General features: G+C 39.7%; 1 protein-coding gene across 5 annotated transcripts in view; it reads left to right on the top strand.

The window, feature by feature from the left end:
* CASP8 (caspase 8) overlaps positions 1–27,769 on the top strand; it is a 42,121-nt gene that overhangs the window by 3,279 nt on the left and 11,073 nt on the right. The window contains exons 1-3 of one of the 5 annotated variants that reach the window (XM_036023076.1): positions 11,633–12,062; positions 23,156–23,493; positions 27,214–27,319. In XM_036023076.1, the coding sequence (XP_035878969.1) occupies positions 23,189–23,493; positions 27,214–27,319 (411 nt within the window). In that variant the 5' untranslated portion in view covers positions 11,633–12,062; positions 23,156–23,188. Of the gene's footprint in view, positions 1–11,632; positions 12,063–13,959; positions 14,222–23,155; positions 23,494–27,213; positions 27,320–27,769 lie in introns of those variants that run through there. The other 4 variants (XM_036023078.1, XM_036023075.1, XM_036023079.1 and 1 more) reach the window with 4 other exon arrangements.

Below are 27,769 nucleotides of genomic sequence, written 5' to 3'. Positions count from 1 at the left end.
GTTTATTCTTGTCTGTGATTTAAGAAAGTGGTCTAGTTTCATATTTTTTCATGTATCTGTTCAATTTTCCTAACATTATTTATTGAATAAACTATCTATAGCCCATTGTATGTTTTTTCCTCCTCTGTCAAATATTGACTATAAAGTCATGCATTTATCTCTGGGTTCTATATTCTGTTCCATTGAGCTATATGTCTGTTTTTATGCCAGAACCATGTTGTTTTGATACTATGACCTTATAGTGTAGTTTGATATTTGGTATTGTGATTCCTCCAACTTTGTTACTCTTTCTCAAGATCACTGTTGTTATGTGGGGTATTTTGTGGTTTCATATAAATTTTTGGAATATTTTTTTCTAGTTCTGTGAAATAGGCCATTGGTATCTTGGTAGGAATTGCTTTGAATCTATAGCTTGCTTTGGATAATATGGACATTTTAATGATGTTAATTTTTGCTATTCATGAACATGGTATATGGTTCCACTTATTTGTGTCTTCTTTGATTTCTTTCTTCAGTGTCTTATAATTTTCTACATGTCTTTTATCCTTGGTTAAATTTATTCGAAGGTATTTTATTCTTTTTGAAGTAATTGTAAATGGGATTGTTTTTTTAATTTCCCTTTCTAATAGTTCATTATTGGCATATAAAAATGCAGCTGACCTCTGGGTATTAATTTTGCACCCTGCTACTTTATCTAATTCACTTATGAGTTCTAGTAGTTTTTTGGTGGAATGATTAAGGTTCTCTATATACAGTATATGATGTCATCTGCAAATTATGACAGTTTTACTTCTTCCTTCCCAGTTTGGATGTTTTATTTCTTCTTCTTGTCTGATTGCTATGGCTAGGACTTCCAGTACTATGTTGAAATAAGTAAGAATGGTGAAAGTGGACATCCCCATCTTGTTCTTGATCTTAAAGGAAATGCTGTAGTTTTTGCCCATTGAGTATGATGTTGGCTGTGGATTTGTCATATATGGTCTTTATTACTTTGAGGTATGTTTCCTCCTTTCCCACTTTGCTGAGAGTTTTTAAACATAAATGGGTGCTGGATTTTATCTGATGCCTTTTCTGCATCTATTTATATGATCACGTGGTTTTTATTCTTCATTTTGTTTATGTGGTTATCATGTTTATTGATTTGCATGTATTGCGCCAACCTTGCATCCCCAGAATAAATTCCACTTGATTGTGTTGTATGATCTTTTAAATATATTGTTGTATTTGGTTTATTAATATTTTGTTGAGGATTTTAGCACCTATGTTCATCAGGGATATTGGGCTATAAATTTCTTTCTTAGTGGTGTCTTTGTCTGGTTTTTGAATTAGGACAATGCTGGCCTTGTAAAATGAGTTTGGGAGATTTTCCTCCTCTTGAATTTTTTGGAATAGTTTGAGAAAAAGAAGTGTTAGATCTTTGAGTATTTGGTAAAATCACCTGTAAATCCATTCAGTCCAGAGGTTTGATTGTTGGGAGTTTTTTTGCTACTTCTTTAATTTCCAGCTCTTGGATTCATTGATCTTTTGTTTTGCCTTTTTTATACTCTATTTCATTCATTTCTTCTCTGATCTTTATTATTCTCTTCCTTCTACTCACTTTGGGCTTTGTTTGTTGTTCTTTTTCAAATTCCTTGAAGTGTAAAATTAGGTTGTTTATTTGAATTTTTCTTGTTTCTTAAGATAGATCTGCAATGCTATGAACTTCCCTCTTAGTACTTCTTTCACTATGTCTCACAAATTTTGGGTAGTTGTGTTATCATTTTCATTTTTTAAGTGATATCTTTTTATTTCTTCCTTGATCTCATCATTAACCCATTTATTGTTTAGTAACATCTTATTTAGCTTCCATGTCTTTGTGTGTTTTTCAGTGTTCTTCTTGTGATTGATTTCTAGTTTCATAGCAGTGTGGTCAGAGAAGATGCCTGATATGATTTCAATCTTCTTAAACTTATTGAGACTTGTTTTGTGTCCTAACATGTGGTCTATTCTGGAAAATGTCCCATATACACTTAAAGAGAATGTACATTCTACTGTTTTGGGGTAGAATGCCCTGAAGATATCAATTACATCCATTTGATCTAGTATATCACTTAAGACTGCTGTTTCTTTGTTGATTTTCTGTCTGGAAGATCTATTCATTAATGTTTCTAGGGTGTTAAAAGTCCCCTATTATGACTGTATTATTATCAATCTCTCCCTTAATATTCATCAAGACTTTATATAAATAGGTGTTCCTATGTTGGCTGCATAAGTGTTTACTAGGGTTATATTCTTTTGTTAGATTGTTCCCTTTTTCATTATGTAGTGTCCTTCTTTGTCTCTTAGTATAGCCTTGGTTTTAGAGTTTATTGTGTCAGATATAAGTATTACTATCCCAGATTTTTTCCCTTTCCATTTGCATGAAATATCTTTTTTCTTCCCTTTAAGTCTGTGTGTATCTTTCATTCTGAGGTGGGTCTCTTGAAGACAGCATATATATGGGTCTTGCTTTCTTATCCATTCAGATACTCTATGCTTTTTGATTGGAACATTAAGCTATTTACTTTTACAGTGATTATTGATAGACAAGTATTTGTTGCCATTTTATTTTTTAAACTATGTTCTTCTTTTATTTCTTTTTTTTTTGTTTCCTTCTCTTTTTCTCCTTCTCTTCCTCCTTCTTCTTCCTCTTCTTTCTCTTGTTCTTTCTTCAAGCAAACCCTTTAACATTTGTTGTAATACTGCTTTAGTGGTAACAAACTCCATTAGCTTTTTCTTGTCTGGGAAACTCTTTATTTCTCCTTCAATTTTAAATGCTGGCCTTGCTGGGTAAAGTAGCCTTGGTTGTAGGTCCTTGATTTCTATCACTTTGAATATTTCATGCCAATCTCTTCTGGCCTGTAAATGTTTCTGGTGGGAAATCAAATGACAGTCTTATGGGAACTTCCTTGTAAGTCACTGTCTCTCTCTTGCTGCCTTTAAGATTCTTTCCTTAATCTTTGACATTTTAATCATGATATGTCTTGGTTTGGGTTTCTTTGGGCCCACCTTGTTTGGGACTCTCATGTACTTCCTGGACTTGTGTGTCTTTTTCCTTCGCCAGGTTGGGAAGATTTTGGTCATTATTTCTTTAAATAGGCTCTTGATCCCTTGCTCTCTTGCTTCTCCTTCCAGTATCCCTACCATGCAGATGCTGTTACACTTCATGTTGTCCTAAAGGTCCCTTAAACCATCCTCATTTTTTAAATTCTTTTTTTTCTGCTCTGATTAGGTGTTTTTTTCTGCTCTGATTAGGTGTTTTTTTCTGCTCTGATTAGGTGTTTTTTTCTACCTTGTCTTCCAAATCATTGATTTACTCCGCTGCTTCATATAACCTGTTTATTCCTTCTAGTGTATTATTTACTGCATTCTTTATTTCTAACTGGTACTTTTTTATTGTTTCTGTGTCCTTTTTCATGCTGTTGAGCATCCTTATAATCATTACCTTGAACTCTATATCTCATAAATTGCTTGCTTCCATTTCATTTAGCTCTTCTTTTGGAGAATTCTCTTGTTCTTTCATTTGGGTCCTCTTTCTTTGTTTCCCTGTTTTGGCTGTTTCTTTGTGTTTGTTTCTATGTATTAGGTAGATCTGCAAAGACTGTTGTGCAAACCTATGTCAAATGCTGCCTGTGACTGGCCCTGGGCAACCTATTGGTTCTCATCTCTATTGGTTCTCCATGCATCTTCCTTCATCTCTTTTATGGTAAGCTACATTTTTTTAATGTAATTTGCACCCAAAATCAACCAATTCTCTGAGTTTCCTGATCACCAGTGTTTTGAACTGTGCCTCTGATAGATTGGCTATCTCTTGGTCGCTTAAAATGATGAGTCCTGGGGCATTGATCTGTTCTCCTATTTGAGACTTGTCTCTCTCTCTTTTTTTTTTTTTTCTGGTCTGGTCGCTCTCCTTACGGTGAGGGGCAGAGCCTTAGGTGTTCACCGGGGCTGGGCACCCCAGTCGCTAGATTGTGACATTGTATGTGGGGGTGGGGACGGGGGCGGGCTGGGGGAAAACAATGGCGGTAGCTCTGTTCTCCAGGGACCTCAGTCCCTTCTCTGGGATCCTGGGTTGCACGCTCTGCCCTGGTCCACAATCGCCCCCTCACTGGGTCCGCCAGTTGCCGCTTGCATACTCAGGGTCCACCCGCTGCGATCTTGTGTGCCCCAGATGCCTTACACACTCCCAGATGCCTTATGCATCCAGTTCTCCATGTTGTCTGCGAGCCTCAACTCGTGCCCGGCTGCTCCTCTCCGCCCCTCCTACCAGTCTGGATGAACAGGTCTACTTCAACTTCTTGGCTGTCCGACTTCCATTCAGATAAATTCTCTGTCAGTTCTGGGTGTTATTCTGCCTCTAAATTGTTGTTCTAATCTTGGTTGTGCGTGGAGGTACGGTGCGTCCACCTACGCCTCCATCTTGCCGGAAGTCAATCTGTCATTTATTATAAAGACCATCTGTTTCTTTGTTTCACTGCAATGCCATTTTTATCCATTATAAAGTGATATTATATGTGTGAGAATTTTTTAAAGCAATAGTTTTAGGTTTACAGAAAAATTAAGCAGAAAGTAGAGTTCCTGTATACTACTCTCCTCAAACTTTATTATTAGCATCTTGCACTAGTGTGGTACACTTGTTCAAATGGATGAACCAACACTGACACATTGTTATCATTAACTGAAGTATATAGTTTACATTAGAGTTCACTCTTTGCATTCTACAGCTCTCTTGCTTTTGCCAAATGCAAAATATCATATATTTACCATTACAGTGTCATGCAGAGTATTTTCACCGCCCCTTAAAAATTCCTTGGTTCCGACTTCCGGCAAGATGGAGGCATAGGTGGACGCACCGTACCTCCACGCACAACCAAGATTAGAACAACAATTTAGAGGCAGAATAACACCCAGAACTGACAGAGAATTTATCTGAATGGAAGTCGGACAACCAAGAAGTTGAAGTAGACCTGTTCATCCAGACTGGTAAGAGGGGAGGAGAGGAGGAGCGGGCTCGGGTCGTGGCACACAGAGATTGGGGAGAACTGGGCACAAAAGGCAACCAGGAATGCGTAAGCCTTCCGGGATGCGCAAGTTTGCAGCATGGACCCTGAGTATGCAAGCGGTGGCTGGCGGACCCAGTGAGGCGGCATTGTGGACCAGGGCAGAGCACGCCATCCAGGATCCCAGAGGAGGGACTGAGATCCTAGGAGAATGGAGCTACCGCCATTGTTCCCTCCCGCCCCCACCCCCACCCCCGCCCCCGCCCCCACATACAACATTACAATCTAGCGACTGGGGTGCCCAGCCCCGGTGAACACCTAAGGCTCCGCCCCTCACCGCAAGGAGAGTGACCAGACAGGGAAAAAAAAAAAGGGAGAGATCGAGAGAGAGATATGTCTCCAACAGAAGAACAGATCAGTTCCCCAGGACTCATCCTTTTGAGCGACTAAGAAATAGCCAATCTATCAGATGCACAGTTCAAAACACTGGTGATCAGAAAGCTCACAGAATTGGTTGATTTTGGGTGCAAATTACATGGAAAAATGTAGGTTACCATAAAAGATATGAAGGAAGATGCACGGAGAACCAATAGTGAAGGGAAGGAAACTGGGACTCAAAACAATAGAGTGGACCAGAAGGAAGAAAAAAAACAACCAAGCAGGAAAGAATGAAGAAATAAGAATTAAAAAAAACGAGAAGCTGAGGAACCTCCAGGACATCTTTAAACGTTCCAACATCCGAATTATAGTGGTACCAGAAGGGGAAGAGGAAAAGCAACAGATTGAGCACGTATTTGAACAAATAATAAAGGAGAACTTCCCCAATCTGGCAAAGGAAATAGACTTCCAGGAAATCCAGGAAGCTCATAGAGCCCCAAAGAAGTTGGACCCAAGAAGAAACACACCAAGGCACATCATAATTACATTAGCCAAGGTAGAAATGAAGGAGAGAATCCTAGGAGCTGCAAGAGATAAGGGGACAGTAACCTACAAAGGAGTTCCCATCAGACTGTCAGCTGATTTCTCAAAAGAGACCTTATAGGCAAGAAGGGGCTGGAAAGAAGTATTCCAAGTCATGAAAGACAAGGACCTATATCCCAGATTGCTCTATCCAGCAAAGCTCTCATTTAGAATGGAAGGGCAGATCAAGTGCTTCTCAGATAAGGTCAAGTTAAAGGAGTTCATCATCACCAAGCCCTTATTTTATGAAATGTTAAAGGGGCTTATCTAAGAAAAGAAGATAAAGAAAAAACATGTATAGTAGAAGGACAGCAAACTCACAATTATTAACAACCACACCTAAAGCAAAATCAAAAGAAACTAAGCAAACAACTAGAACAGGAACAGAACCACAGAAATGGAGATCACATGGAGGGTTAGCAACAGGGGAGTGGGAGGAGAGAGGGGGAAAAGGTACAGAGAATAAGTAGCATAGACGGTAGGTTGAAAATAGATAGGGGGAGGGTAAGAATAGTATGGGAAATGTAGAAGCTAAAGAACTCATAAGTATGACACATGGACATGACTAAAGGGGGGGATATGGGTGGGAGAGGGTGTACAGGGTGGAGGGGAGTGAAGGGGGGAAAATGGGACAACTGTAATAGCATAATCAATAAAATATATTAAAAAAAATTCCCTGGTTCCTAACCTCTGGCAACCATTTTTTTTTTACTATCTCTGTAGTTTTGCCTTTTCCTGAATGTCATATAGTTGGAATCATATAACATATAACCTTTTCATACTTGCTTCTTTCGCTCAGTAATATACACTTAAGGCTCCTCCATATCTTTTCATGGCTTGATAGCTCATTTCTTTTCAGTACTGAATAATATTCCATGGTATGCATGCACCATAGTTTGTCACTCACCTACTGGAAGATGTCTTGGTTGCTTGCAAGTTTTGCCAATTATGGATTATGCATAAAGCTGCTATAAACATTCATGTGCAGGTTTTGTGTGTGGACATAAGTTTTCAATTCATTTGGGCAAATATCTAGGAGCATTATTGCTGGATTGTATGGCAAGAATATGTTTAGTTCTGTGAGAAATTACCTAACTGTCTTCCAGAGTGGCAGTACCATTTTTCATTCCCACCAATAATGAATGAGAGTTCTTGTTGCTCCTAATTCTCACCAGCATCTGGTGTTGTCAATGTTTTGAATTTTATTTGACTCTAGAAGGTGTATGACAATGTTCCATTGTCATTTTAATTTGCAATTCCCTAAAATCATACTATGTTGAACATCTTTTCCTTTTTTTTTTTTTTGGCCGTTTGTGTATCTGTTTTGGTGAGGTGTTTATTCAGCTGTTTTGCCCACTTCATAATTGGGTTGTTTGTTTTCTAACTTAAGTTTTAAGAATTCTTCGTATATTTTGGATAATAGTTCTTTATCAGATGTGTCAATATTTTCTCCTACTCTGTGGCTTGTCTCTTCATTCTCTTTTGAATAACAGATGTTTTAACTTTAATAAAATCTGATTACTCAATTATGTTGTTTCATGGATTGTATTTTCAATGTTATACATAAGTACTCATCACCAAATCCAAGGTCACCTGGGTTTTCTCCTGTGATACCTTCTAGAAGTTTTAGAAGTCTGTGTTTCACATTTATATCTGAGATCCTTTTTGTGTTAAATTTTGTGAAAGGTGTAAGGTCAGGGTCTAGGTTCTTTGTTTTTTCGTTTGTTTTGAGGATTTTGTTTGTTTGTTTTACAGGTGAATGTCCAGTTATACCAGTTTCAATTTCATGAAAAGACTATCCTTTCTTTCAGCTAAGACACTTCACCTTTCTGAGCTTTGGTTTCCTAAATGTCTTCATAACACCTGCCCCACCTGTCTTAGACTAAAAAATGTAATTACCAATGACGGCCAAATGACACAGTAGGGAAAATGTTTTAAAACTGTATTGTGTTTGCCCTGGCCAGGTAGTTCAGTTGGTTGGAGTGTTGTCTTGCTATGACAAGGTTGTGAGTTTGACCCCCTGGTCAAGGCACAGACAAGAAGCAACCAATGAAGGCATAAATAAGTGGAACAACAAACTGATGTCTCTCTTTCTGTCTCTCCCCCTTTCTCTCTCTAAAAATCAATAAATTGAAAAAAGAAAGTAGATTAGTGGTAGAAAATAGCTTAGGTTTGGGAGCCTGTGAGGAAAGTCAGAGTGACTGCCAAGGGGTACGGGGTTTCTTTGGGAGATAATGCAAATGTCCTGCACGTGATTGCGCAACTCTGTGAAAATGTGAAAACCCACTGAATTGTATGATATATGAATTATATCTCAATAAAGATGCTTAAAAATCTACCCTGCTTAATGAAAGTGTTCTCATTATATCATTAAAAGTGCTCTTGGATGGCGGTGACCGTTGCACAACAGTGTGAATGTACTTAATGCCACTGACTTGTACACTTAAAAGTGGTTAGAATGATAAAATTTATGTTATGTATATTTTACTGTTATAAAAATTTTTTAAATGACTCTTTATACTTGTCCTTAGGGTTTGAGGTACTCTGTTTCTTGGGTAGGGACAGACAGTAAAGTAAGAACATGAAGAACATAGACAAGACTCTCACCTTGTCTATGTTCAGACCTTCAAGAAAATATTGAAAAAGCTAGATTGGTGACAGGAATATTGGTATTGCAACCCAACAATTATTTCAGTTTTCTCCTTTCTAGATCAGTGGTATAGGTCTTGTCTGCAGTAGTTTCTGGTAAGTAGAGGGGGCAGGTCCTGGCCACCAGCAAGTTGTAGAACATACGTGTTGAAGTTGGTGACTGCCTAATCATCTCAATACCAAAACAAAAATTAAAAAAATTTTAAATCCCAGTGGTTAAAAACTTTTAAACAACTAGTTGAGTCTCTTCAAGCAAGGCCCAGGAGGAGGTGAAATAGATTGATTGGAATGCAATCTTTTTTCCTTTTGTCCCCACTTCCTGGAGGGTGTCTAAGGCCCAGAACCAAGCCCAGCTGCTACAGTCAAAGAAGGGTGGGGACAGGGCTTATGATCAGTTATGTGCAAATTAATGCAGAAGCAACAAAAAACATGCACGTTCAGAAGATTTCTGTTTCATTGTCAGCATTTATCCTTGACTATTGTTCTGTGGATCAAATTCAGATGAACGGGAAGGGTGTGCTGCAGCGAGTTGAGAGAAGGTTTAGTCCTGCTTGGCTGTCTTAGGGAGGCTTACAGATGCTTTTAGCAGATTGGTAGATCTGAATCTCCAGAGCAGGTCTTCAGGTGGGAGCTGAGATTCAGGGTTTGGAAAGTGCTCGGAGATTCAGTCAAACCAAGCTGTTCTTGCCCTGCACTAGATCCTGCTGCTACTGCAACACCTCCAGGTTTTCTAGCTACCCTAGGATGAAAGGCCATTCATTTCAATAATAAACAGACACAGGCATATAACTCAAGATTGAGGCAAGAAACCGTTTAGAGCAAGAGACTTAATAATGATCCTTGCGAATCACAATAGGAATTTAACTTCAGGTTCATGACTCACTAATTAATTATTCATCTTCCTTTTTTAAAAGAGTTAATAAGACAGGGGAGCCTAGGATCAATACCTTACGAATGACAGAAGATGAAGCCCCAAGACACCCCCCTTTTTCCTCACTTATCCACAGCATGGGCCCCTGGATGCCTCTGTTGACCTTTAACAAATAGATAACCAGATATTTCTCCAGTGAAATGGTTTCATTCAGGAACGGCAAAGAACTGAAATTCAGGACATGTGGTCTAATGGCCTATTGCATGAGAGTCCAGAGAACAAAGGACAGGCACACTCCTTTTTGTGTTATGGACTTGGGAGGTGCTGGTGTAAAGAAGTCTGGCAAAACAAACTAACTATTCAAAGTATAATGACTGTGCATTGGCTGAGCTATGGTAGTCTCCCATTGGCTGAGCTGTTACTGGGCAAGGAGGAATCTCTTCTTCCTCCTGCAGAGGTAGTCATGTAGTACCACTTCCTGTTTGAAATGCAAGGTACTCCTCTTCCTGTTGTGAGGACAATGGCACGCCCCTCAGAGTTCTCTCTTCTATCCTCCCGACTCTGTTTTAACTGAGTTTTCTGTTTATTAACTTTCACACTTCCAGTGGCACATCCTTTTCTGCCAGGCTGGGCCCAGGTGTGAACTAGAGGATGAGCATAAATTTTTGAGTGGGACGATCTTGGGTTTATTCACAGGCCTTGCCATGTGTCAGCTGATTGACACTGAACTTAATTTCCTCATCTGTACACTATGTCTAATGATTAAAATAGCCACCTTAAGATGTGAATTAAGTAACAATGGTGGTGAATGTTTACTGAGGATAGTGGAAAGCCCGGGCACTACTCTAAGTGCTTAATTTGTTTCACCTCCCATAATTGTGCTCAGGTAGGACTTTCACAGCTGGGGCCTGAAGACTGGTATTTTTGAAACCTCTCCAGTTAGTTGAGAATCTCTCCAGTCAAGTTGAGAACCGTGGCTGAGTGTTAACATTTAGACAGCGATTAACCATTCAGGGTCTCACCAACAAACAGACCTCATTCTGTCACTGACTAGCTCACTTGGCCAAGTCTTTCAGCCCTTCCAAGGCCTCAGTTTTCTTATCCACAAGATGGGAACAAAAACAGCATCCACTTCTGAGGTGAAATGAGCTAGTCGAGGTGACTCTGACACATACAATATTTGATAAATGTTAGTTGTTACCATTAGGCCAATTCCTTTTACTTAGGTGACTGAGAATCCGAAGACCTTCTGACCTTTGTGCATAGGTCATTCTCAATTAGTTTAAATTCATTGTTTTTCCAGCCACATTATTGATTTCAAATCCTAATTGTCGGGGGAAGGTAGGCTAGTATGTTATTGTGGGAAAATCCTGTGTTTGGTCCAACAGGACTGAGTTGAATCTTTGTTTGAGCCTCAGTTTCCTCATCCACAACCTGGGATAACAAAACCCTGCATTGCTGTGAGAATTAGAGATAATTTGTGCAAAGGACACAACATCTGGGTTTTGCACTATTGCCAGTGTTTTGTTTATGAAATATAGAAGATGTGAACAAAAAGAGAAATGTTTTCAAAAATTCAAACAGGAAACAGGCAGAGCATGAGGAGCAGACAAAGAATGAAGGAAAGCCGGGGAAGGCCTGGAGCTCAGGGTCCTGGGTCACAGACCGCCTCCACATTAGCACCTCCCGGGCTTGGCGCTGGACAGGCACTGGTGACTACTAAGCTAAGAGCGTGGCCAGGATTGCGAGCAGTGTTGTTATCCCTACTTGGGGCTAGGCCAGACCCACCCTTGCCTTTTTGTGCAGAATCTTCCCACATTTCTGCTACAGCCCTGTTTTGACCCAAGAAGAGCCCCTGCCATCTAATCTGAGGAGCTGACCCAGGGCTTCGGTGCAGATCTGAGCTACTATGCGGAGGGACAATTCCTCTCCCCAGACCCCTTTCAAGGGAAAATGGCATTTTACTTGCCTCAGGCACTCTGAAGGCTGTCTTTAAGATTTACAGGGGTTATTAATGCTAAATGTAGTCCACATAACTGCTTTCCAATAAAGCATGTCCAGCTTCCTGGTTGTCGTCACTCTCTTCTGAATGGTTGGAAATTGGGCATCTGTTCCTTTAAATAAGAAACATTTCTTGTGAAGTCACCTCTGTTCTGTCTGAGAAATAAAGTTTATTATCTAGCTCTTAATGTTGAGGAATTTTCCTTCTCTCTCACTGAACACCAGATTCTGCCCCTCTGCAGCAGGGAAATGCTTTCACAGTTTTCTCTTGTGATTTTTTCAAGCCCTGCTGAATTTGCTGGTAAATTAAGAATGTGCAGAACAGAGAAACAGGAAGTGAGTTTTGGAAGAGGCAGAGGAGCCTTGTAGAAGGATCGAAAGTGAAAGAAAACTTCTTGGAGCAATTCCATTCTCTCCCCTTTCTTCCTGCTCTGTCTTAAGGGATTTTTCTCTGGTTGTGTGGACAAGTCTTAGGAATTTGAGCATGTGGAATTAGGCAGTTCGGGGGCATCTTGGCATCGGGAACTTGGTGACTGTGATGTTGCTGGGACAGGGTGGAGCAGGTGAGTGCCTGGTGCAGAAGCAGCTTCTGGACTCCACGTTGCTGGGACTTGCTGAGCGAGGACACCTGTGGGTTCTGCCAGGATCTTCGAGTGGGGTTTCTCTTGGAACCACAGCCACCGGCCTTGCTACTTCTTAACTCTGGAAATTTCCAGTTCCTCTGCTACATGTCTGTCTCAGTCTCCTCAGAATCTCCTCAGCGGCCACAAGTGTAGACAGTGTCTCTCTCCTGCCGGATCAGTGTGGAGATTCCCCAAGGCTTTATTTTTTTCTGTTTTCTTTTCCATTCAGTCCTGGGACAGAGGGCTGAGTGAAACTTTCTTTTCTCACATCCCAGTGCCCGTGGTCCTCAGTCTCTAAGGCCCACAGTCCCCTCCTCCCCCTGCCCTGATCCAGGAACTTTCCTGATCCCCCCTTCCTACTCCTTTTGATGGCTCCCCCCAAAACAACTCTTTGAATCTTTTGATACATATCCCTGAATTGATCTGTATCTTTGCAAAAAAATGTATCATTGCTTTGTGTGTATACACTATTTTTTAACTATACGACTTGGAGCAAGTAAGTACTTTCTCTGTGCTTGTTTCCACTTCATTAAACGAGGTTCATGCCTCATCGTGAGGAGATTGTGAGGATGTGAGCTGTGCATTTAACCGCTTTCAACGGTGACTGGCTCCGTACCCAAAAGTGTTACCAATTATTGTTACAAACATAGTACTTGTATTAGTTCCTCATTCCTTTTCTTTTCTTTAAAGTAAGCACTTTGTATATTCGCTTTCTGTGTATTTTGCCAGGCACTACTTTCTAACCGCTGCATAGTATTTGCATGGTGGGCAGTCTCCCTAGTCCTACATGAGGACGTGCCCTCCAGTCCTTGGCCTGATCCAGCCTGCAAACCTTTCCCAACATGGTAGGTCTGAAGTGGGGATCTCATTGCTTTATTTTGCATTTCCCACGTTCCTGACAAGCTGGAGCATCACCACATACACTTGGGCTATTTGAGTAACCCCATCAGGGAACTCCATATCCATCATCTGTCTACAGGGTTTCTTTTTCTTGTCGATTTGCAGGAAACATGTTCTAGATATTATTAGCCCCACGAGAGGTCCTGGGAACACGAACATGAAAATGCAGACTCTGCCCTGTGAAGCTCAAAGCCTAGGACAAGAACTAGTTACAAAATGGTGGGACAAATGCTGGGATGGAGGCTCCAATGGCATCAAGAAAGAGTTAGGGACACCACCTGGCTGGGACTTAGCCACTAACAGAATTTCATTCTGTTGCTGTGTTTTCACTCAGACTTTGTGAGCAGAATCAAGTGGCAGCAAAGGACCTCGATGTAACCGTGGCACCTTTACCTAGCCCTGTACAGGGGAAGAGGCACTTCCAGGCACCTCACTTTATCCTATTAGCTAGAAGATGGGTCTATGTCCCCTGAAAGCTCATTCCATCTAGGCAAAGAAAAAAGGCAATTTCAAAGAAGAGAGGTGTTTGATCTTTTTGTTGATGTTTTTTCTACTTTTACCACCAGAAAACACTTCAACCGACTCATAGCAAAAGGGCAGGGCTAATGTGTGTTTTGTTCACTGTTGTACCTCCCTGGCTCAGACCATAACAAGGGCCCCAGGATTTGCCTCTTTGGTAAGGCTGGCTGGTTGATTCTAGGGTTTTCTAAGTCACTGAGGGTGAGATCTGGTGGCTTTGGGGCCCGTGGAACTGGTCATTGTATTTGAGTGTCAATGGGAAAACTGAGCGTTAGTGGTGGGAGTTAGTAGACCCTCTGTGAGCTGTAGTGAGAGACCCCATCATTTCCAGATCTCAATATCTCTCAGAATTGCTCAATCAATATTTATTGAATGAAAACATCAATAATAAAACCAGAAAAATCTGTAAATTCCTGAATTATGAAAATAAAGCATTTTTAGTTAGTATTCAATCCAACTTTCCAGTTTTGGGATATGGTAATGAGGCCCCTGAAATAAAATGATTCACCCATAGTCACACAGCCAGAGCCAAACATGTTTTATGTTTCTAGCAGCTGTGGGAGGAGCAACTTGGTTTAAAACAGGAAGTAGTGCTCTTAATCCTTCATTCAGTTTGTACATTTCCCTTAGCTGCACGGGCCAAAACCAGCCAGCTGTGAGGGTCCCAGGATTTGCCTTCGGTAAGTCATTTGGGCCTTTTGGGAGGAACACCTTTGATTCTAGAGTTTTCTAGGCTGCTAAGGTTGGGATCTGGTGTCCTGGACCCATGGAAGTGAGTCTTGTATTTGAGCGTAGGTGGGAAAACCATGAACAATCCCTCTAGAGCCGCTAGACCCACAGATTCTAGATCTGAAGGCCGCTCTAGCTTAGGGCGATGCCTTCCTGGGTGTTTTTCTGGAATGCTCCAAGTACAGCGCTCTATAGGGAGGTCTCATCCTTATGCTGGTGAAACTTGTCGAGGAATAGAAACCAAAATTTAAATCTCAACTGACTTTGCTGCTCCAGCTAACCCTTCGTCAATACATAGCCACCCACATGTATATACACACTAACATGAACACACACACACAAGCTCACACATGACATGCACAAGTCCTAATAATTCAGTTATTTATTTTTTGAGAAATTAGGACAGTATAAAGCAGTACAGAGAATAATGTAATGACAAGCATAAACTGACAAAATTTGAGACCATACTTGTGGGGTTAAGCATTTATGGGTGAAGTTATGAATTTTGTTCAGTTTGAAATTGATAGGGTTGGTTATACATTCTGTTGATATTTGGACACTTTTACTAGGCTGTGTGAAAGCCGTGGTCTCAGGGCCCTGGAGTGAACAGTGTTTGTGTGCAGAGTGGACGTCTGGCAGTTTCGGAGGGAGTCCTGCCTTTGGTGTGGTCATCCTGGATGGGAGGGAATTGCACATTATTAGGGGTTGGGCCTAAGAGCCATTTTAGTACTGTTGATCTTTGAATGGGATACAGGTTTTTGTCTCAGAAGATTAATGTAAGTTTTGGGTTTATTTTCCCCAGTTATCCATATCCCTAGAAGAACTAGGATGCTGCTAGAATATCACTAGAAGGATTGTTTGTGACTAGGTGAAATTTATTTGTCATTAAATCATGGCATATGAGGCAGTGGTGGAGCTATGACTCTGCAATTTAGACACTGGGGTCTACATTCAGGCTACAGCACATGCTAGCTTGGTTTGTAAAGTTCTGACCCTCTCTCTGCTATAGTGGATTTGTTAAGAATTTCTGTTTTTGTGTTTCAGGGTAGGTTTTGGTCTTTTAATGTTTTAAAATAATTTTAATCTTTAAAAATATTATGATTATATATTTTCCTTCACTGGCTTTCAACTGCAATTAGAATAAAATCATAATCTTTGCAGAGTCTGTCATTGAAACCTCGAGTGAAATACTCAAACCTGAGTCTGACTCATTTCTTACTGACTTATTTTTAGACTGATTTTTCACAATAGTAAAGTAAGGATGATAATTGCAATTTTATCAGAGACTTGTAGTAAAATGAAACAAGAAAAAATATTTTTATATTCATATGGATTATATTTTATAAACATGTATTTCAACATGGACATTTATTTATAGTTATATTCTTTTGGGCATAAATATATTATAAACTATTTAATATAATTATATGTTATAAAATATTTAATGTACTTATATATTATGTAATGCAAATATCTTTGTGTAAATTCATTGTTTACCAATGCTGTTCATAGATAATCAAAAGCAAAATAAAACTTCCTGGAAGTGTTTCCATTCCCATCCTCTCCTCCACCTTTAATGCATTATATATAAAATGTTCAAATGAATATTTTTATATATGTACATGTACACACTATTGAACAAAACTTTAAAAATGTTTATTCCTTTTGACTCTGTAATACTACTACTAGGCAATTACTCTAAGAAAATAATCAGAGCATATAAGGAGATTTGCATGTTAAGATCATCCTAAATATAACCAGAGACTGATTACATAAATTATGGCTCATTCATACAAGTAGATGCTTTACAGCATTATGGATTTTGAAATCCATACTGTAGAAGAAAAAATTAAGACGTCAAGATGTATGTTCAATATTACTAGTAGAAAAATACACTTGTATCTCAGAAATATGGTATGTTCAATTTTAAGGGCATATATACATGCATATATATATTTATATACACAAAATATTTGGTAGGGAAGACAGTAAAATATTAGGTGCTTATTGTTGGATGATGAAATTCTAGGTAATTTTCATTTTAATTTTAATCTTTTCTGTATTTTCTAAACTGAAAACAGTAAGGGTTGTTATCATCAGAAAAAAATAATTGTGGAGGAAAACAAGAAAATGCTGCTTGCATTAGACTATTTGGTTGATTTTATTCTGTAAAATAAGGTTTACATATCTTGTTCTGTAAACTTTCTCTATTGGATGCTCCCAGTGGCCCGTGTGACTCTCGCTTGTTTTTTTTTTTTTAAGATTTTATTTATTTATTTATTTTAGAGAGGGTCAGGGAGGAAGAAAAAGAGAGAGAGAAGCATTAATGTGTGATTGCCTCTCATGCCCCACTTGTTGGGAACCTGGCCTGCGATCCATGCATGTGCCCTGACTGGGAATCCAACTGGCGACCCTTTGGTTCATAGGCCAGTGCTCAATCCACTGAGCCACACCAGCCAGGGCTATAAAATAAAGTTTTAACAATGATTAGAACTGATTTAAAATTTTAAAGACACTGAACCTAATGGCACCAAATAGGGCTGGACCTGGTTTAGACCCATTGCAGTATATGAGTGAAAGTGTGTTTTTAAGTGGAGATTTTAATTTAGATATATGTACATTTCTAATGTGCATGGTAAAAATTTTAAATGGGGAAACGTGTTTCACTTTCCTGTTTACTCCTAGGCCTTCCCACACTCACCCCCAGGCCTCCATTTCCTCTCCTCTGCGCAACTACTGAGCAGCTTCCTGTGTGTTTTGTTCAAAGATCTGTGACTATACAAACCTATGCACCACTCAATACTACATTATATAGATCACACATATACAACCATGTTGTTCTTTCCATTCTTTTTAGTAGTTGAATAGAGCGCCATCAGATGGTTAAAGCTTATTTAATGCTTCTGATATTGATTAAACAGTTGTTTCTGCTCCTTTGTTATTTTACTCAATGTTGCCATGAATAACATTCCACATATGTTTTGGTATGCTGATGTTTAAGCTAAAGTAGGGAAAAACACGTGGAAGCTACCTTGTGGGGTCGAAGGATATGCACACTTTATGTTTTGATAGATATGGCCAAGTCACCCACCTCTCTATTTTTATTTTCACTGTCTCACAATACTGTGTATTACAAGTTTTGTATTTCACCAGTTTGGTAGCTGAAAGTGGTGTTTTGTAATTCCAATTTGTTTTTAAAAATTTATTGTGAATGATGTTGAACATCTTTTCAAATGTGAAAAAGCCATTGTTATAAAAATATAAAGCTACTGGTTCTTACCTTTCTCTGAACTCTCTGCTTATGATCTTTGCCTGTTTGTGCATTGGATGGTTGGTCTGACACTCTCTTTTCTTAAACTGGCTTCTAGGACCCCTATTTTAAGAAACTGATTCCTTTTCTATTATACATCATATTACTGTCCATATTTCCCAGTGCAAGATTTATTTGTTTTTAAATTGTTGTTTGCAGAATATTTTAGTTATTATTTAAAGACACTTATCAATGTTTCTTTAATGACTTTCAGGTTTTCTGTTATACTTGGAAAGGTTCTTCACCTCTGTAAAATTATTTTTAAAAATTCTTAATTCTTAAGGAATGCCTTAGCATTTTAATTTTAAGGATTAAATCTTTGATCCAACTGCAGCTTATTATGATGTAAGGAGTTCATTAGGATTAATTTCAGCTTATTCTAGAAGTCTACTCATTTGTTCTAACACCATGTGCTTAAAAGCCACCTAAATGTGGATAACCTCTTTTATAGTGTGTTTGATTTGGCCATTTTTTCATTGCTAACTTCTAATTAATACATTAATTTCTAATTTTATTGTTAACTTCTAATAGCCAGAAAACACAGACTATATAGTTTCTGCTTTTTGGAAATCTGTTAAGATTTTCTTTGTGGACAGTTTTTGTGAATATTTTGTTTGTGTTTGAATGGATGTGTATTTTCCACTGGGAGGAAATGCTTGTTAGACAGAGTTTGTCAATTGTGTTACACAGATCTGCTATAGTCTTCTTACAGTTACTGTACTAGATTTTTTAGTCTCTGAGAGAGATGTGTGAAAGATTCATGCTACTTTGGAAAAAGTAAGTTCTTTGAATTCACTAAAGTTCTTTTGAAAGTTTAAGTTCTTCTAATTTTTTGTATTTTTTAATTTGTTTAAATTATATTTGATTTATTCTATTACAGTTGTCCCAATTTTTACACCTTTGTTTCCCTCCTTTCAATCCCTCCCCCATTCCCTCAAGCCATCTTCATACCATTGTCCATATCCACAGGTCATGTATATATATTCTTTGGCTACTATAGGCTGTACTTTACATCACCATGACTATTCCGTGACAACCGATTAGTACTTCTTAATCCTTTGACCTTTTCCACCCATCCTCCTGACTCCCCTCCCATCTGGCAACCACCAAAAAGTTCTCTGTATCTATGATTCTGTTTTTGTTCTCCTTGTTTATTTTGTTCTAGATTCAATTGTTGATAGATATGTATTTATTGCTATCTTGTAGTTCATATTTTTGATCTTATTCTTTCTCTTAAAGAAGAGACCCTTTAACATTTTGTATAATGGTAGTTTGGTGATGATGAATTCCTTTAGCTTCTTATCTGGGAAGTGCTTTACCCATCCTTTGATTCTAAATGTTAGCTTTGCTGAGAAGAGTAATTTTGGATGTAGGCCTTTGCTTTTCATCACTTTGAATATTTATTGACAACCTCTTCTAGCCTGCAAAGTTTCTTTTGAGAAATCAGCTGACAGTCTTATGGGAGCTCCCTTGTAGGTAATTGCTTTTCCCTTGCTGCTTTTAAGATTCTCTCTTGTCTTTAACATTTGATATTTTAATTATGATGTGTCCTGTTATGGGCCTCTTTGAAGTTTATCTTGTCTGGGACTCTCTGTACTTCCTGAACTTGTATATCTATTCCCTTCAACAAGTTAGGCAAATTTTCTGTCATTTTTTAAAATAGGTTTTCAATTTCTTGTTCTCTCTCTTCTTCTGGCAACCCCATGATGTGAATGTTGGTGTACTTGAAGTTGTCCCAGAGAATCCTCATTTTGGGGGATTCTTTTGTCTTCTTGCTGTTCTGATTGTGCATTTTCTGCTTCCTTATATTCTAAATTGCTGATTTGATTCTCAGTTTCATCTACTGTACTGTTGATTTTCTGTAAATTATTTTTTATTTCAGTTAGTGTATACTTCATTTCTGACTGGTTCTTTTCTATGGTTTCCATGACTATTTTATGCTGTTGAAGTTCTCACTAAGTTCACTGAGCATCTTTATAACCAGTGTTTTGAACTCTGAATCTAGAGATTGCTTGCCTCCATTTTGTTTAGTTCTTTTTCTGGCGTTTTGTTCTTTTCTTTCATTTGTGCCATGTTTCTTTGTCTCCATGTTTTGGAAGCCTCTGTGTGTTTGTTTCTATGTATTAGGTAGAGCTTCTATGACTCTCTGTCTTGGTAGCATGGCCTAATGTAGTAGGTGTCATATAGGGTCCTGTGGCACAGCCTCCCCTGTCACTCAAGTTGGGTACTTGAGGTGTGCCCACAAAGTGAGCTGTATAGATCCTCCTCTTGTAGCTGGGCCTTGATTGCTGTTGGCAGGTCAATGAGGGGGATTTACTCAGGTCAATCAGCTGCAAGGACTTGCTGTGACCCCTGACCACCAACCTCTGACCACTGTGGAGGATCAGCTGTGCAGGGGTCCACCTCACGAGGTAGCACTTACTTCAGTAGAGCTCTGGTGCCCACTGAGTTTGCCCCTTGGGTATGTTGCTTGTGGAGGTGTTTGGGTGGTAGTGCTCCAACATGGTCTGAAGCTGTCCATCAGGTATGCAGGTTCTGGGAACTCCCAGGAGGTGCAGGCCAAGGTCAGCCACCACCTGTGTTCTGACTGGAGCCAACTGGCATGAGCTACAAAGCAATCTGCAGTTGGCTGCTATTTGTGCTGAGTTTGAATGTGCCCTTGGGAGTCCAAGCTTTGAACCAAGGCCGGTTGCTGTCAGTGCTGAACTGGGGCCACTTAGCAATAGGCACAGGGCATGCTGAGGCCAGATGCTACTTGCTTGAGAGAATTTAGAAAAATCTGAAGCATGAGCCAAGACAACAATTCACATGGAAAAACCACTGGAAACAGCTTCGGTGGGACAAATGGTGTGAGCCAGATTGATGGTGTTTCAGATATGGTGCCCCTCTGCCCACTCTGTTGGAGGAGGGCTCAGAAAAGGAACAGTGGCTTCTGCCAGCACTTCTGTCTGGGAGAAAGCTGCTCCCCAGCTCTTGCTCTGTTACTGGACAATACAGTTCCTCTCCATGTGTCTCTGGTGCCTTTCAATCAGTTGCTCTTGTGCTGGAGCTCAGAGAGAGTGAGTCTGAGTCAGAGAAAGGGTATGCATGAGCCCTTTAAGAGGAACTGCCTGGGACTCTAGCAGTTTGTCTTCCACAGCCTTCACCCCATTGGTTTTTACAGCCAGAAGTTATGGGGACTTATCTTCCTGGCACTGGATCTCTGGACAGGGAGGGCCTAGTGTAGTGCTGGGACCCCTGGCTCCCAAGATTTCCCTCCTGATTTTTATCTGCCACACCCCTTGTCTCCACCCCTCCTACCAGTCTTGATGTGGTTTCTTCTTTAATTCTGTAGTTGTAAGACTTCCATTCAGTTTTATTTCTGGTGGTTCTGAATAATGGTTTTTCTGTAGTTTAGTTGTAATTTTGATGTGAATGTGCGAGGAGACAAGTACCTTGTTTACCTATGCTGCCATCTTGAAGGGACATCCTTGTGTTCCTTAAGGAACACAGATGTGATTGTGTCACTCCTCCATGACGTGATATCCTCGCCTGGTGATATCTGTCCTCAGCTTCCCAAAGAGGCTCATCTCCTGCCCTCCTTCACTCACTTTGTTCACTCCCTTAACCACGGAACACACTCAAGCTAGGATTTTAACATTAATTTTATTTACACAGATAATAGCTGCATAGTTTCTCTTTAGCACATTACAGGAAAAGGTAACCCCCTTTCTTGACTCCTTCACCCCCAAGTTGTAGTTTTCTCCTCCATTTCCCAGAAGGAACAACTTTATAAATTTGGTAAGTTTCTTTCTAGACCTTGTTTTTACATAGATGTCTGTAATCACTGAAAATCTAATTGTATTGCTTTGAATATTTTTAAAAAGTAGATGTATTTTTTTTGCTATATTGCAACCTGTTTTCCTCACTGCCATCATGATATCTTGAATCTCTACCCACTTTTATTTCAGAAGGAATGCATTTCCTTAACCTCTAATATTGTGTAGTATGACTATACCTTAGATTATTTAACCATCCTTTTATTACAGGACATGTAAGATACTTCTAGTTGTTCAGGGTTACCCATCATGCTGTGATGAGACTCCATGAACATACCCTGTTGAGCACACAGGTGTGTTTCTATAGAGTGCAATTTGAGGAATGAGCTAGCTAGTTTGTCCTTTTGTATATCCAGCAGTTTTTGTTTGTTGCATTTTGAATATATGCTATTAGGTGCTGACCCCTTATTTAAGATATCTTTCCTAAGTAAAGGTATTTTCATGATAATCGATCGCTTTTTGCAGTGAAAGATCTTGGCTTTGCAGCCGTTGTGAATTCAATGCAAAGTGTATCTTTCTAAGACACTGTCTCTTCAGTTTCCTGAATTAAGAAAACTTCCCTAAACAATGCTGTAAGCTCTAAATTAAAAGGGAGAAAAAAGGTTTTGCCCTATAATTCCAGTTCTAAGAAGAAAATAATCAGAGATATGTATAGGATATATGAAAAAGCCTCTGAACGCAACATTATTTTTAACAATAAGGAAATAGAAATTGCTTAAAATAAAATTTGATATACTCATATGCTGAAAAATCCAGAAACATTAAAAATATACCAAAGAAGAATATTTAATTATAGGACTATAATTTTATTTTAAATATTAAGTGGGAAAAAAACAGGTGTGCGCACCCAGTTATGCAGCCTGATTCTAATTTTTACGTGTGTGTGTGTGTGCATGCGTGCTGTATGTAATGATAACTGAACTGATGGTATAATTTATTTTATTTGGGGAGGATAAAAAAATTTTATTGTTGAAACTTTATTTTAAATATTCACATTGTTTTTATAATCCAAATACAGACAGGAAATTTTGTTTCTTTTTTTTTAAAGTTTCAAAAGCTTTTTGGACACTTTAAAAATTCATTAAAGCTCATCTTAATGTCCAAGTTAAAAATATTTCTATTTTAACATCATATGAACAAAATATATGGGTCCTGGCTCATTACCTCTGACTAATACCTCTGAGTAATAGTTGGAATTTGTGTTTTCATTCAAGAATGTTAGTAAATTCAGGGAGTTTTAAAGATCAAGGCTCCTATCAGCTTTGTTTTGGAAGGAAAGAGGTCCAAACAGGCTAAGGTCGTTTGAGGTTAAGGGGAGTGACAAAGGCACAGAGTCTGTGGGGTCAAGGAGATGAAGCTGGATGAGAAGTTAAAGGTTTCCTAGCTCAAGGTTCTCAAACGGTATCTCTCCAGGACCGCCTCCTAAGTTAAGGGAGAGCCTGAGTAAGAGTTCAACAAACAGTTCTTCAACTTTGCAAAGAGTCTGAAAACCACTGCTACCAACTGAACTTTCACATCTATTATTCCTGCTGCACCCTGCTCACAACTCTCTGACCCTGGACTAGTTTGTGCGCCTGCCTTCCCAAACAGGAAGCTATGTAAGGGCAGGAGCTTGGCCTGCTTGTTTTTAATTCCCTGTATCCACAGCAAAATGTCTGACATGTATTGTAATAGATGCAATGGCATTAGATGTGGGAACAAACCTGTTAGTGGTACTTTTCTTCTTCATCTGAATATAATGTTGTCTTTTGACCTAGGCTACGACTACATTCCACTAATTCTGGACAAGTATGGATCTCAACAATTGTCTGTTCAACATTGCGGAGAATCTAACCAGTGATGAGGTGGCTTTCCTCAAGTTCCTAAGCCTGGATTACATACCACAAAAGAAGCAGGAACACATCAAAGATGCCTTAATGTTATTCCAGAGACTCCAGGAAAAGAGAATGGTGGAGGAAAACAACTTGTCCTTCTTGAAAGAGCTTCTATTTCGAGTTGGGAGACTGGATCTCCTGAAAAAGTACCTGAACACCAGCGAAGAAGAGATGAAGAAGAAGCTTCAGATACCGGGCAAGGCTCAGATCTCTGCATACAGGTGGGGAGATTCTCCAGAATGTGAGCACAGGGCTGGGTGGGTGGAGTGGATGCATCTTTGTGGGAGGGTTGAATGCAGGTTGTCGATGTACTATGACTCTGGGGGCTCTGGGAAGATGTTTGACCAGGGCCAATTTAAGAAATTTAGAGACCTGGTGTATAATTCAGGAAAAAAAAAAACTAAAACCATAAAATAAAATTTTTGAAGTGAAACATTACCTGTAAGTATGCTGACATTAAAATAGACTTTTCCAAATGTTCTAACTCTCTTTCTGTTATGTGTCTATTATCTTGGTGTTTCTGCTTTGCTGATGCCCACATTGTGTGCTTACTTTGTTTATTTTGGATAAAGCATCTCTACTTTTCACCTGAAATCCTCCTTCCACCTGCTTGTGGATGAGTGTGGAAATTCTCAGTGGAGTTTCAGGCTTGTATCCACACTTGCACTACAAAGTCCTTCAATGAGGCGTATGCTGCCAGTTGTTCAGGATTGGCCAGGTCCGAGTACCTGCTTAGCCCCTGTGAGGCTGGCTGCTGCTGAGAGAACACGGTGACTTGGGGTCAGTTCTGCCAAAGGCCTTGCAGCTCAGCCTTTCTTCACCTGTGGGAGAGTGAATAAGCTAGGTGTGATGACTAGTTACATTCAGTTACATCTTTGTGATTCTTAAGGCTTTAAATATAGAGGTGTATTACCAACTTCTCTCTTTCAACGTCCCCTGTTCTCAGACACTCCTTAAAGTTATTCTTAGCTTCCTTTCAGAAAACTTCTACTCAAGCATTGGCTATGGCCCATTTCACTGTCTCTGCTTGCTTCGCAGTATCTGTAGTGTGTGCAACATGAAGTCCTCATAGTCAGGGCTGAAAACTATTGTTCTCTACTTGACTGGCCTATTAATGCCTTAGTCTTTCTATTTTCAGAGACCTGAGATTCTGGCATGTTCCTTGTGATATGTTTCTCTGCTTGAAACTTGACCATTTTGATTTTAAATGACAAGAGAGAGACTTGGGGTATATGTGTGTTTTAGGGTTGCTGTAACAAAGTACCATAAACTGGATGGTGTAACACAGTGGAGTAATTAATCTCTCGGAGTTCCGGAGGTTAAAAGTCTGATATCAGGATGTCAGCAGGGTTGGTCCCTTTTGGGGTCTCTACGGAAAATCCTTTTCATTCTCTTCTAGTTTCTGCTGGTTACAGGCAATCCTTGGTGTTCCTTGTCTTGTAGACTCATCAGTCCAATCTTGGCCTCTATTCTTCCCTTTGTGTTTGTCTGGATTTCCCTCTTCTTATAAGGGCTCCAGTCATTGGATTAGGACCCACTCAAATCTAGTATGATCTTATTTTAACGAGGTCGCAACAACAAAGGCCCTTTTCCTAAATAAGGTCACATGGACATGTTCTGAGTGAAGGTGAATTGGGAAGGGTAGGGAAGGTGGATACTATTCAATACTGGGCAATTTTGGTTTAATAAGATTGTGAAGTTCTTCAGATTATGAGACTGACGCGCTGCCTACCGTGCTAAGAGGGCACCTTAGATTATGAAGTTCTTTTAAGGAATTTTAAATTAGGCACCAATTAATCTTAAAAACAAAAACAAACGAACAAACAAACCCCCAAACCAGCCCCAGAACTAGGAAGGGTGGGAGGTTTCATCTTGTGCCCACCGTCTGGGTCTCCTGGAGGCTGAGTTAGACTGCCGCGGCAGTCAGACTGAGACAAACTGCCGGTGCCTGCGGGGGGTGGGTCGAGAGTCCCTAACGAGGCAGGATCTTTCTGTTACCACATTCAGCATGTTAGTTTCGTAACAGAAGAGTCAGCACAAGTGTAGTCTGCTGCTGCTTCATCACTTTTGGTCATTAGCCAGTGAATAAAAAACACACTAGCATGGTTGCATTCATTTATAAGAAAACGTTACCATAGGTGGCAAACACAAGGCCCAAGGGCTGAATCCGGCCCTCCACCTTGTTTTATCCAGCCTGGCACCTTGTTTCTACCTGGTGGCAGCACCAACCTCCTTGCCCCTAGTTAAGGAGTAGTTACATGTATACAGTCCTAAAGTTACATTCGGCCCTTTGAAAGCAACCACGAGATTGATGCGGCCCCCAGTGAAAATGAGTTTGACACCCCTGTGTTAGACATTAAAATTTTCAAATTATAATTTCTATTTATACAATAAGTATCTTCTAACTTATCCAGGTTTATTTCTAGACAATGATGCTACAGGAAAACCAGAAGGTTTTAGTAATAAGGAAAGTGAGAGGGCAAAATACCTTATAATAAAGTTAAAAGGGGCAACAGCTTTTGACTGGACCCAGTCTTGGCCAAAGTGAGAAAGCTGTAATGAAATTCTTCTAGGGTAGAGATTTCATGAGAAGAAGGGTAAAACAGATGATAATACTGAGTAACTTCTTCTTACACTATTTTTATTTTCAGACCTTTTATTTTAAAGATTTTATTTATTTATTTTTAGAGAGTGGAAGGGAGGGAGGGAGAGAGAGAGAGAAACATCAATGTGTGGTTGCCTCTCGTGTGGCCCCTATTGGGGACCTAGCTCACAACCCAGGCATGTGTCCTGACTGGGACCTTTTGGTTCGCAGCTTGCACTCAATCCATTGAGCTAAGCGGCCAGGGCTCAGACCTTTAATTTTATAATTTAACTTTAATGTGTTTTTGTATTGAAGTTATTTGCTTTACATTATAATAATATAAAGGTTTCTGACTTATAAAACATTCCTTTGTTCATTGAACAAGTATACCCCAAAAGCCTATGGCAGGTTAGAAAATAATACTGCCACATATTGAGCACTAACTGTGTTGCCAAAGATTGATTTAAAGCACTCTAGATAAACCTATTCATGCAATCCTCAACACATTCCAGTGGTTTAGATATAGAATTATCTGCAGTCTATAATGAAGAAAAAATGTGCAGTTTTTCTGGAGTCACACTGCTCATAGGTGGTAGAACCAAGGTTCCAACATTGTTGGTCTGGGTCCCCTGCATTTGGACACTCACTGTACCTCACAATCTTTTGAGCTCTTGGCAACAAAAAGGGCATGGACTCTGCTCTCAGGGGACTTGGGCAGCTTTGTAAACAGACAATTGTATGTGTTACCTTTGGGCAATCCAAAGGCACAGTGAAATGAATGCAGTGCTTGAGGTTACTTAGGTAGTGCTTGAGCTCTTAGTGGATTAGTGGTTGTCTGGAGATAGCTAAGGGAATAGGAGTGTGGGGGCACAGCACAAAAGGGTGGGGGCAGGGCAGCCGGGTGTGTCTGGGGAACAGATGTGGGAGGGTAGTGAGAGTGGCTGAGATGAGGAGGTGGGCTGAGCTCAACTCACTGAGGTCTGTATTCCTGAACTTGTTCGGCCTTCCTACTGAAGGTGATGACTGGGAGAACACTGACAAGTTTTAATTAGGAAGTGATGATCTGATTTGTATTTTGAAAAGCATAATTTCTAAAATCAAAACTTTTTTTATTGCAACAAGATCTTGATTTTATAGCGAAGACAAAGGAAAATCACAATTCACTTAACGAAATTAACTGATGGACCAAGTTAGCAGAACTTTACATTCTGTTAAAGGTAGGGGTGTCGGGCATGAGTCAATAGTCTTCTGTGTCACTATACTAGCCTCTTTTCAAGGACTCAACTCATAAAGCATGTTATCAAATGGGAAATTATTCAAGAAAGCATTTCTCAAGTGTCTCCATTTCCCACCACAGGGTTATGCTATTCCAGATTTCAGAAGATGTAAAAACATCAGAATTACCATCCTTTAAATTTCTTTTGAACAAGGAGATCTCCAAAAGTAAACTGGATGACAACGTGGTAAGACCTGGGGTCATGTTAGGACTCAGTCCTGAGGAAGAGTCAGTCAGAGGGGATTTCCGAGATGGCAGAGGAGGCTATTCCAGTAAAAGCAACCTGAATTCTCCTTTTTTTAAAAACCTAGGCTGAAGAAGAACGCTGTTAGGCAGGAGTGTTGTAGGTGTGATTCCTTAGTATACTGTGAAGAGCTGCTCACATTAATTATTAGAAGGCTGGTTGTGGGGGCACAACCCAATGTGGGACCCTGTGGAGGTGGCTGAGATGTTTTGCCCACTTCTGAAACAACTTGGAACTGTGTGTGTGTGTGTGTGTGTGTGTGTGTGTGTTGCCAGAGGAAATGTAGGGTGTGAGGCAGTTCCTGAAGCTGTCACCATGGGGACCATGGCTCTTTCATAGCCTTCATGTAAATGTGTCCACAGGTGGTTTTAGTACAGAGCCTGGGTCCTGGGG

Source organism: Phyllostomus discolor, chromosome 4, assembly GCF_004126475.2.
Source record: "Phyllostomus discolor isolate MPI-MPIP mPhyDis1 chromosome 4, mPhyDis1.pri.v3, whole genome shotgun sequence".
Lineage (NCBI taxonomy): Eukaryota > Metazoa > Chordata > Mammalia > Chiroptera > Phyllostomidae > Phyllostomus > Phyllostomus discolor.
The sequence above is the reverse complement of the archived record's forward strand: the minus strand, read 5'-3'. Positions and strand labels throughout refer to the sequence as shown.